The following is a 12,049-nucleotide window of genomic DNA, read 5'->3' as shown; positions in this document are numbered from 1 at the left end:
CCTTGAACAGCATACTAGTCAAATAATCATTACAGGTTGGAGCACACTATCGGACACTGGAAAACCAGACACCCATATCCACTTATACATAGACATGAATATATATGCAAATGTGATATGTTTGTAGAAAATGATATCTCTACTTAACCGTAGAACTACTATTCATGTATGTTGATACATATGACCAAGAAACCACTATCTATATATGGGACATACACGTTGTCGTCAAACACCATACCATAAAAGTAAAAAAGTCTGGCACACTACTGTTTGAAATGAACAGATGCACTAAGTGAAGCATTTCCATGGAAACATCAATCCCCCATTTGGAACCACACCCACCACAACATCAATCACCCATTTGGAACCACACCCACCGCATCCGATTGGTCAGAAAGACCAATAAAAGAACCCCATGGGACAGCACTCTGAATCCTTGAAGGCCAGTTGCGGCCGAAACCGGTTGGAAACAGATCCATGCAGACACCTCAAGCTTGCCAGCACATCACCGCAAACTACATCCAAAAGACTCCTCGCCGGCCGGCGAGTGGAGCGGCCGTTGAGACCGCACAGGACATAGGAAGAAGCTGAGCGTTGCAGCAACGCAACTTCCGGTTGTTCAGTGCGGCTTCCGGCGGGACCCGGCAGCCTAGCAGCAGAGCCAGGAAGGCTTCCAGCCCTGTCTGCTGAGGAACACCACCGGGGACGGATACAGCGGAAACAGCGCAAGTGGCCATATCATCACTCACCACAGAGTGAACAAAGAGAACTAAACATCACATCGTGAGGGTAAGTTGCACCTGGCAGGCCGGGACGCCGGCCTCCCAGAACACGACCTCCACCTACGATCAATTATTGACAAAAGAACCGCCTCTGGGCACACTGTTTAGACTCACACTGAGGGGAAAGGAAATCCCTTCAGATAAAGACTGACTCCTATATATCTGGAACAAAGACACTCCTTTTCTCATAAGACTCCTTTCTTTCTTTTTTTTTTTTTAGGATATTCATCAAGCGGCAATACCATATTTTATTTCATCTTGTGTTTAATTTCCCTATACATCGGATGTTCACACAACATGCATGTTATTATAAGGGCATTTATGTGTAATCACAATATCATCAATTATATGTGAATTATTGTACCATCTGTTATACTAAGCATTGTGACTTATAAAGGTATTTACAGATCATAGAGATACATCATTTCTCACATACAAACACCAAAGAGAGGGTGAGCGCAGGTATCCAATTGCTGTCACATAGTCTGACTGTACTCTCACATGTTGAGCCCTCACTAGGTCCTCCGCCAGAAGAAGTGCATTGTAAATGGCACTTAGGGGGTCATTCCGAACCGATCGCTCGCTGCAGTTTGTCGCAGCACAGCGATCGGGTCAGAACTGCGCATGCGCCGGCACCGCAGTGCGCCGGCGCATGGCAGCCGTCGTTGCCTAGCGATCGCCTCAGAGAGGCGGGAGGGGGCTGGACGGTGGCGTTAAGCCGCCATTTAGGGGGCGCGGTCTGGCCAATGCAGGAGTGGCTGGACCGTTGGAGGGGCGGGCCACGGCTGCTGCGTAATGTCTCACGCAGCTGCTGCGGCCAGTGGTAGCGACAATCAACTCCCGGCCAGCAGCAGGAGCTGCGCTGGCCGGGAGTTACTCCACAAATACAAAATATTTGTGCGGGGCGGACTAGCCCTGTGCTGGGCGTCCCCCCGCATGTCAGGGAAGATGATCGTAGCTGTGCTAAATTTAGCACAGCTATGATCAACTCGGAATGAGCCCCTTAGTTCCAAAATATGTATTGGAAGGCTGCTCTCCTGCGGTTACCATCTTCCCTGAAACTGATGGTTTTCCAGTACAGCTCCCCATCCTGAGACTGGCATCTGTTGTCAGAATCTTTTAATCCCAAATTCCAAACCCCTTTCCCGCCACTAGATTTTTGTGGACCGACCACCAAATCAACAAGGTCCGGGCCTGGGCTGACAGGCGAATCCTTCGCTGGAGAAGCCAATGCATGCCTGCCCCCCGACAATCAGATGCAGCTGAAAAGGTCTGGAATGAAGCCTCCCGTATTGGATCGCTTCAAAGGAAGCAACCATCTTTCCAAGATGCTTTACACAAAGTTGCAGAGAGACCATCTGGTTCTGCAGAACCTGACGTACCATTTACTTGTCCCATACCATGTCTAGAATCTTGTCTTCTGGGAGAAACACTTTCAGATGTATCGTGTCTAAAATGAGACCCAGGAATTCAATCCTCTGCGTTGGTTGTAGGTTGGATTTTTTTAAATTCATGATCCAGCCGTGTCGAATCAGAAACTGATGAGTGGTTTGGGCATCCCGTATCAACTGGTTCTGAGAGGGAGCCTTGATCAGAAGGTCGTCCAGATATGGGATTATCGTTAGCCCTAACGATCTCAACTATGCGACCATGACTGCCATGATCTTCGTGAAGATTCTCAGAGCCGATGATAGGCCGAATAATAGGGCTCCGAACTGGTAGTAATTCCTGCCCACTGCAAATTGTAAATAGGCTTGGTGTGGGGTCCAAATTGGGACATGAAGGTACGCATCCTTTATTTCCATGGACACCATCAACTCTTCCTGTTCCAATCCCACAGTAACTGACTGTACTGACTCCATTTTGAACCTGTAAACTTTCAGGAACTGATTCAAAACTTTTAAATTGAAGATTGGCCTGACAGACCTATCCGGTTTTGGCACTACAAAATGATTTGAATAAAATCACGTTTCTCTTTGTGAAGTCAGGACAGGCATAATTACTTCTGTCTGAAGTAACTTTTGAATCGCCGTATCTAATGCCCTTGCTTTCTGAGGACACGGAGGAAGGCCTGTTGTAAAGAACTGACTGTGAGGGCGTTATAGGAACTCTATTTGGTATCCCTGGGAGATAATATTGTTGACCCAGATTTCTGGTGAGGTTTCGGCCCAGGTGTCCCGAAACCTTTCCAACCGTGCGCCCTCCATAGGAGACCCAAGGTGAGCTGGGAGACCGTCATACCACGGTCTTGTCACCAGGTTTAGGATCCTGCTTTCTGGTTGTGGTTGGAGAACAGCCTCTGTTTTCACAAGTTTGACCGCCAAAACCTCTTTCTCTAGCTCGAAAGGATTGAGACCTAAATGAATTAAACACCGGACCACAATAATTTCTTCTGACCGATGGCGTGGTTCTAGGATATGTGGTAGGCAGAAAAGTAGATTTCCCCGCTCTTGCCTGTGAAATCCACTTGTCTAATTCCGGACCGAATAAAGTCTCCCCTACAAAGGGGATTGCCTCCACTGCCTTCTTGGACTCAGAATCCACTTGCCATTCTCTGAGCCACAAAATCCTTCCAGCAGATATGGCCGAAGCCAAGATGTGTGATGCTATTCTGCTAGCATCCTTTGTGGCCTAGCAAATGTATGTAGCAGACTCACGGATATGCTCCGCTAGTCTAACTATTTCCTCTTGGCTGTTATCTTCCTCTACAGTCTGAACAATACGACCTGTCCATGCTACAATAACCTTGGTCACCCAAGCACTAATAATTGTAGCTCTATGTGATGCTTCAGCAGCCACAAAAATAGATTTCAGTGCTGTGTCAAACTTACGATCTGACACATCCTTTAGTGTAGTGTATCGGCAAGATTGTCTTCTTTGACAGTCTAGCCAGGGAGGCGTCCACAATCGGCGGAACCTCCAACTTAGACTTGACCCCCTTGGGTAGTGGGTAATTAACCGTAAACTTTTTTTGGAATCTGGAAGCATTTATCAGGCTGCTTCTCCCATTTGATCCTGGAGAGTCTGAGGAATTGGAAAAACCGCTGTTTGTGGTTTCTGAGACTCAAATAAATCAAAGACCCCAGGTTCCTTAACTACTTCTTCCTTGAAGTTAAGGGCCTGTTTTACCTCCTCAATAAGGGAAACTAATCCTGTGACTTCAGCATCCTCCTCCTGAGGACTGACATTCATGATTTGCTCCACTGATTCTCCCTTCTCCGACTCTTCCCGTAGGAGAGGGGGTGGTCTCTTTACCGCTTTACGCACATTCTTTTCTACACTCCCAGGTTGAGCGTCCATTCCCAAACATGTGTTGCACACCCTGGAGCTGCCAACATTAGTGCTCTTTTTACCACATTTTGAGCATACATAGCAGGTTTTTGTGGTCTTGGTTGCTTTTGACATTATTAAAACATACACCACTTAGCAGTGCTTTCACCTTATTAGAATAGAAAGAGAAAGACCATAGAGATGTAGGGAGCAAAAAGAACTTGAAGTTACACAGCTGGAATTATATTGTAACAAAAAATATATATAACCAGCCTGACGTTTGCAACCCTCACACCACCAACTGATAATACAGCTTGAGGTGACTGGGTTGGCAATTCTGTTGCTCCATCTCTGCAGGACCTGTCAGCAGTGTCCCTCGGAAGATAAAAACATGTACAGTGGGGCAAAAAAGTATTTGAACAGCAACCGATTGTGCAAGTTTACCCACTTAAAAAGATGAGAGAGGTCTGTAATTTCCATCATAGGTACACTTCAATTGTGAGAACCTGAAAAAAAAAAATAATAGGAAATGACATTGTATGATTTTTAAACAATTTGTATATTCTTACGGAAAATAAATATTTGGACAATCAAAAAGTTTAACTCAATACTTTGTAATATAACCTCGGTTGGCATATTACAGAGATCAAACGTTTCCTGTAGTTCTTGACCAGGTTTGCACACACTGTAGCAGGTATTTTGGCCCACTCTTCCATGCAGATCATCTCTAGATCTGTCATGTTTTGGGGCTGTCGCCGGGCAACACGGATTTTCAACTCCTTCTACAGATTTTCTATTGGGTTGAGGTCTGGAGACTGGCTAGGCCACTCCAGGACCTTGAAATGCTTCTTACGGAGCCACTCCTTAGTTGCCAGTGTGGTGTGTTTGGGGTCATTGTCATGCTGGAAGAGCCAGCCACGTTCCATCTTCAATGCTCTTACTGAGGGAAGGAGGTTTTTGCCCAAAATCTCACGATACATGGCCCATTCATCCTCTCCTTAATACGGATCATTCGCCCTGTCCCCTTTGCAGAAAAGCAGCCCCAAAGCATGATGTTTCCATCCCCATGCTTCACAGTGGGTATGGTGTTCTTGGGATGCCATTCATCATTCTTCTCCCTCCAAACATGATGAGTGGAGTTTATACCAAAAAGTTTGATTTTGCTCTCATCTGACCACATTACATTCTCCCAATCTTCCTCTGGATCATCCAGATGGTCACTGGCAAACTTTAGACGTGCCTGGACATGTGCTGGCTTACGGAGGGGGACCTTTTGGGTGCTGCAGGATTTCAATCCATGATGACGTAGTGTGTTACTAATGGTAAACTTTGTGACTGTGGTCCCAGCTCCCTTGAGGTCATTGACCAGGTTCCCCCATGTAGTTCTTGGCTGATTCCTCACCGTTCCCAAGATCATTGATACTCCACGAGGTGAGATCTTGCATGGAGCCCCAGGTCGAGGGAGATTGTCAGTGATCTTGTATTTCTTCCATTTTTTTTATAATTGCGCCAACAGTTGATCTCTCTCACCAAGCTGCTTGCCTATTGTCGAGTAGCTCATCCCAGCCTTGTGCAGCTCTACAATTTTGTCCCTGGCGTCCTTAGACAGCTCTCTGGTCTTGGCCATGGTGGAGAGGTAGCAGTCTGACTGTTTGAGGGTGTGGACAGGTGTCTTTTATACAGATAACCAGTTCAAACAGGTGCCACTAATACAGGTAACGAGTGGAGGATAGAAGAGCTTCTTAAAGAAGAAGTAACAGATCTGTGAGAGCCAGAAATCTTGCTGCTTGGTAGGTGTCCAAATATTTATTTTTCACAAGAATATATAAGTAAATTGTTTAAAAATCTACAATGTGATTTCCTATTTTTTTTTCTTCAGATTCTGTCTCTCATGGTTGAATTGTACCTATGATGGAAATTACAGACCTCTCGCATCTTTTTAAGTGGGTCAACTTGCACAATCGGTGGCTGTCCAAATACTTTTTTGCCCCACTGTATATATATTGTATTGTATTCAGAGAGATCACAGCAGCAGAGCCTCCTACTCCAACAGTGTCAGTATACCAGTAGATAGCCTCAGCTTCATCTACTGCCAGAAAACACATACTTCTATCACTATATGCCCTTCTGGGACTGGACTCTCTCTATATCCTCCCCTCAGAGAGGAAAGCCTGCTCAAGCTGCGCACCTAACACTAAAAACAAAATGGCCACAACTAAAATTTCATGATCACATCATAGTTACTCCTGCCGCCCTCCGTCAGCGCGGAGACTCTTCCCGCTCCGTTAACTGCCTCCCGCACCTGGGAACCTGATCAGCGACTCTACCCGAGATACTACTGCCCTGGATGCCGTCATGCGCCGCCAGGTCTCTGCTCTCCCAGCAGCGACCCCAGTGGCTCCCAGTAAATTGCGCCTGCTCCGGAACTTCCGACCCCACCATGGCCCGACCTCCTACAGCCCCAGCAGCGTGTCTATCACTAACGCTGCTTAAGCTTCTGTGCAGCTGCTACGGGCAATAACTCAGATGCGGAGGGAGACGGCCGCTTTGCTGCCCAGCACCTGACCGGCTGTATCCTCCCCTCAGTGATTACTCACTCTGCTCCTGCTGTCTGCTAGGTTACCTAAACGATCTCCTGAGAGAGATGCCGAGCTCTTCAAACAGGATCTTTGTCTCCTACACTTTGGAGCCTTCGCCCCCCTTTCAGATAGGTTGGCTCGGCTCAAGTCAGATTATCATCTAAAAATAAATTCTTTAGTGGAGAAAAACTGAGGGATTGGGGGCGTGAAGGGGAGGAGCCAGCTGTGTATAGATTTATTTAGATTGTGCTACCTCCAGTCTGCATACTTCACACCCAGCTGTCTGAAGAGTTCCAGTGTCCCCTAGTGGATGAAAGAGAGAATATGCTAATACTGTAGCCGCCTGGAAATGTATTGCGACGCCCATAACCAAGCAACTGCATACAACACTTGGCAGCAGTCGCAGATCCTTCAATAATCGACAAACTAAGTAACCACATATTGGCCGCTCAGAATGGGAGCGGGAACTGAGATGCTGGAATCATGTTTTCTGCCTAGGGATTGCAGCTGTAGGCTAAGACACACCTCAAAAATTGTCGTGACACACCTGTATGTTTGCCACCTCTCCCCATTAAATCTCACAAGTGGCCCCTTGGTCATTTATTCTCAGTTTGCAATAAATACTCACTGCAAGCAACTTCACAAAGGTACCTTGATGCATGTACAGTGCAACTGTAACACATGCCAGTCAGCCAATAATCGCACAGCTACGTAACTATCGCAGTGCTTACCGCTCTGACTCAGGCCCCGTGTGCATATCTTAGCCCTCAAGACAGTAGGCTGAGAAAATGGTAGTGAGTGGAGCAATGCTACAATATAAATACCTCTCCTTTCATTCTGGAACAGTCTTGCACAAACAAAGCACTAAGACCAAACCAGATACCAGACTTGCATTGTGAGAAATTATTAAGCGCAACTCAGTCAATGAACGCAGACAATACAGGAACCCTGGTGAATATTAGCAATAAAATAAAAAATAAGCATAACATACGTTAGAAGGTTTCTCTCATAAGACCATTTGTGTTGCTTTTAATGTAAGTCTACATGGTGTCTCTCCTTTGTGAACAGTTGTTTGGACAAATATAGCAAAAAAGTTTCAACTACATGTAAAAAAAATGTAAGTCCGTAGAATCCAAACAAGTAAATACTTATTGGCAAATAGTTTAAAAAAAATATTTACAGTAAACAAAAAAAGAAACAAAAAATCTGGGCAGTTGGCAGTCATCCATAGCACTCTCAGCAAGAGCAGCCATTTATATATCTTTAGACTGATCATCTTCTTCAAGTTTCTTTATCTCATTTTTCAAACAGTTTATAGTTTCCCGGCTGGCTTTTAATCTCTCCTTTAGCTCAGAGATTTCAAAACTGGTCTTCTTCTTGGCAGCCTCAACCTTTTCTCTGGTTTTTGCCTCCAAATCTGGAACTAAATGGAAAAAAAACAGCAAAAACTGAATGCACTAAAACTATAGCCTGTAGCAAGAGAGGTCTTAATGCTTTTATATGACTTACAACTATCTCCAATAAAGAGAAATCATGCCAAAATCTTTGTTTGTTTGGGTGGGTTTTTTTTATAAAGTAGTTCGTGTAGGTCCAGGTCTTTTCTGCTCTTATGTTTTTACTTTTTCTGCTAGCTATCCAACAAGGCACGGCTTGACACAAATGAATAATAAAGCAGATACAGATATGTTACTTAAAAAAGCAGGATGGTTTGCATTTACCAATAAATCTTTTTCTCCAAGTTCATGAGGGACACTGGAAGACCAGACAGATGCTATAGATAAGGCCTGGACAACCTGTGGCTCTCCAGCTGCTGTGAAACTAAACATACCAGCATGCCCTGCCAGAGTTTTAGCATTCCCATTATAGCAAAACTGTGGCAGGGCATGCTAGGACTTCTAGTTTTACAACAGCTGGAGAATTATAGGTTGGCCAGGCCCGCTACAGATTATAACAAGAATTTCTCTAATGTTCCAGTGTCCCCCATGGTAGAAGGAGAAAAAGCATTTTAAGCAGTTGCCGAATTTAAATTTAGTATTATATAATACGCCAACATCAGGTAATTTGGTTTATATGCAATTAAGAAAAATCAAATGGAATTTAACATGCTATACAAGACTTACATTCTGTTTCATGTTTATATGCTCCAAGGGTTAATTGGCGGGATGTAGTCAGAAGCTGCTGCATCATGGCTGTAGGGTCCTGGAAGATCTACAGTGATAACAAAACAATTCTTACTCTTGACCCACTTTTTTATAAAGTGCAGAAAAGCAGCCATTGGATCTGTTACGCTGAATAATCTAGGGACCACAAGTATATTTTCAACTTCTCAGATAAAATGCAAACTTATTCCCCATACAACAGCAAAAAGCACCTTTGCTCTGGCAAAAATAAGATTTTAAACCTACCGGTAAATCTTTTTCTCGTAGTCCGTAGAGGATGCTGGGGACTCCGTAAGGACCATGGGGATAGACGGGCTCCGCAGGAGACATGGGCACTTTAAGAAAGACTTTAGGTATGGGTGTGCACTGGCTCCTCCCTCTATGCCCCTCCTCCAGACCTCAGTTAGAGAAACTGTGCCCAGAGGAGACGGACAGTACGAGGAAAGGATTTTTGTTAATCCAAGGGCAAGATTCATACCAGCCACACCAATCACACCGTATAACTTGTGTATATACTAACCAGTTAACAGTATGAAAACAACGTAGCATCAGTCTAAAACCGATGAAAACTATAACATAACCCTTATGTAAGCAAAACTATATACAAGTCTTGCAGAAGTAGTCCGCACTTGGGACGGGCGCGCGGCGCCCAGCATCCTCTACGGACTACGAGAAAATGATTTACCGGTAGGTTTAAAATCTTATTTTCTCTTACGTCCTAGAGGATGCTGGGGACTCCGTAAGGACCATGGGGATTATACCAAAGCTCCCAAACGGGCGGAAGAGTGCGGATGACTCTGCAGCACCGATTGAGCAAACAGGAGGTCCTCCTCAGCCAGGGTATCAAACTTATAGAACTTTGCAAAGGTGTTTAAACCCGACAAAGTAGCAGCTCGGCATAGTTGTAGTGCCGAGACCCCTCGGGCAGCCGCCCAAGACGAGCCCACCTTCCTAGTGGAATGGGCCTTGACCGTTTTTGGTAACGGCAATCCAGCCGCAGAATGCGCCTGCTGAATTGTGTTACAGATCCAGCGAGCAATAGTCTGCTTTGAAGCAGGGGCGCCAACCTTGTTGGCTGCATATAGGACAAACAGTGCTTCTGTTTTTCTAACTCTAGCCGTTCTGGCCACGTAAATTTTCAAAGCCCTGACTACATCAAGGGACTTGGAATCCTCCAAGTCTCGCGTAGCTACAGGCACCACAATAGGTTGGTTCATATGAAAAGATGACACCACCTTAGGCAAGAATTGAGGACGGGTCCGCAATTCCGCTCTATCCATATGGAAAACCAGATAGGGGGAGACAAAGCCGCCAATTCCGACACTCGCCTAGCCGAAGCCAAGGCTAATAACATGACCACCTTCCAAGTGAGAAATTTTAACTCCACCGTTTGAAGTGGTTCAAACCAGTGCGACTTAAGGAAACTCAACACCACGTTAAGGTCGCAAGGCGCCACCGGAGGTATAAAAGGAGGCTGAATATGCAGCACTCCCTTCACAAAAGTCTGTACTTCTGGAAGAGAAGCCAATTCTTTTTGAAAGAAAATGGATAAGGCCGAAATCTGAACCTTAATGGAGCCTAGTTTTAGTCCCAAATTCACTCCAGTCTGTAGGAAGTGAAGGAAACGGCCCAGATGGAATTCTTCCGTAGGAGCATTCCTGGCCTCACACCACGAAACATATTTTCGCCATATACGGTGATAATGTTTAGCTGTCACGTCCTTCCTAGCCTTTATCAGCGTAGGAATGACCTCATCCGGAATGCCTTTTTCCGCTAGGATCCTGCGTCCAACCGCCACGCCGTCAAACGCAGCCACGGTAAGTCTTGGAACAGACAGGGCCCCTGTTGCAACAGGTCCTGTCGTAGAGGAAGAGGCCACGGATCTTCTGTGAGCATTTCCAGCAGATCCGGATACCAGGTCCTTCGTGGCCAATCTGGAATATGAGAATTGTTCTCACTCCTCTTTTTCTTATTATTCTCAACACCTTGGGTATGAGAGGAAGAGGAGGAAACACATAGACCGACTGGAACACCCACGGTGTCACGAGGGCGTCTACAGCTACCGCCTGAGGGTCTTTTGATCTGGCGCAATACCTCTGTAGCTTTTTGTTGAGGCGGGACGCCATCATGTCTATCTGGGGCAGTCCCCACTGACTTGCAATCTGTGCGAAGACCTCCTGATGAAGTCCCCACTCTCCTGGATGCAGGTCGTGTCTGCTGAGGAAGTCTGCTTCCCAGTTGTCCACTCCCGGAATGAACACTGCTGACAGTGCGCTTACATGATTTTCCGCCCAGCGAAGAATCCTGGTGGCTTCCGCCATTGCCACTATGCTCCTTGTGCCGCCTTGGCGGTTTACATGAGCCACTGCGGTGATGTTGTCTGACTGGATCAGAACTGGTTGGTCGCGAAGTAAGGTCTCCGCTTGACGTAGGGCGATGTATATGGCCCTCAGTTCCAGGATGTTGATGTGAAGACAAGTCTTTTGACTTGACCAAAGACCTTGGAAGTTTCTTCCCTGTGTGTGACTGCCCCCCACCCTCGGAGGCTTGCATCCGTGGTCACCAGGACCCAGTCCTGAATGCCGAACCTGCGACCCTCGAGAAGGTGAGCACTCTGCAGCCACCACAGGAGAGATAGAGAAGAACAATTCCAGACGCGCTGTCACAGCTGCCAGCAAGGGATTGTCAGTCCCAATACAGAGTTTTTACAACAAAAGGCAAGTAAGCCGGCGCTGGCTGTCTTTCCAATAATTAAAACAACTATGGATGATTGAAAAACACTTGTATTTATTAACTGACACTAATTAGTGAATAAAAACATGAATAAAATATAAAATTCACACAATCATATAAAATTAAGGGCATATATGGAGCTGAGAAAAAATTCAAATGTGCTGCTAATGAGTGTCCACTGAGGATCCCGGACTAGAACACTGGACAAAAGTTCCCTGGGGAAGAGAAATGGAATACAGCTGGTTTTACCCGTATATGCGGAGGCTTCCAATTGCTTTTGAAAACAGCAGGCGAGCTGTATCACTTGTATTCAAGCTGGGTCTCTCCGATGAATGCTGTAATTGATATGTCCCACAGAGAACAAATCCAAGGCAGGTGTTCCAAAATAGATTGTCAAAAGTCCATATCTGGATCCTGTGATGAAGTGGAGCACTGGTGATAGTGGTGATGGCAGCTTTTTCACACTTAACGCGTTTCCCTAGGCACGGTCACCTAGCTTCATCATATGCCCTTAATTATGAGGAGA

The 12,049-nt window shown here is 45.8% G+C and overlaps 1 protein-coding gene across 2 annotated transcripts in view; it reads right to left on the bottom strand.

The window, feature by feature from the left end:
• Positions 1-7,569: 7,569 nt before the first annotated feature.
• YEATS4 (YEATS domain containing 4) overlaps positions 7,570-12,049 on the bottom strand; it is a 66,232-nt gene continuing 61,752 nt past the window's right edge. For both annotated transcript variants that reach the window (XM_063927508.1, XM_063927507.1), the window contains 2 exons: positions 8,752-8,839; positions 7,570-8,054 (listed from right to left, as the gene is read on the bottom strand). In XM_063927508.1, coding sequence (XP_063783578.1) covers positions 7,885-8,054; positions 8,752-8,839 — 258 coding nt within the window. In that variant the 3' untranslated portion in view covers positions 7,570-7,884. The remainder of the gene's footprint in view (positions 8,055-8,751; positions 8,840-12,049) is intronic.

Source organism: Pseudophryne corroboree, chromosome 6 (assembly GCF_028390025.1).
Source record: "Pseudophryne corroboree isolate aPseCor3 chromosome 6, aPseCor3.hap2, whole genome shotgun sequence".
NCBI classification, from domain to species: domain Eukaryota; kingdom Metazoa; phylum Chordata; class Amphibia; order Anura; family Myobatrachidae; genus Pseudophryne; species Pseudophryne corroboree.
This window is presented reverse-complemented; position numbering and strand designations above follow the sequence as displayed.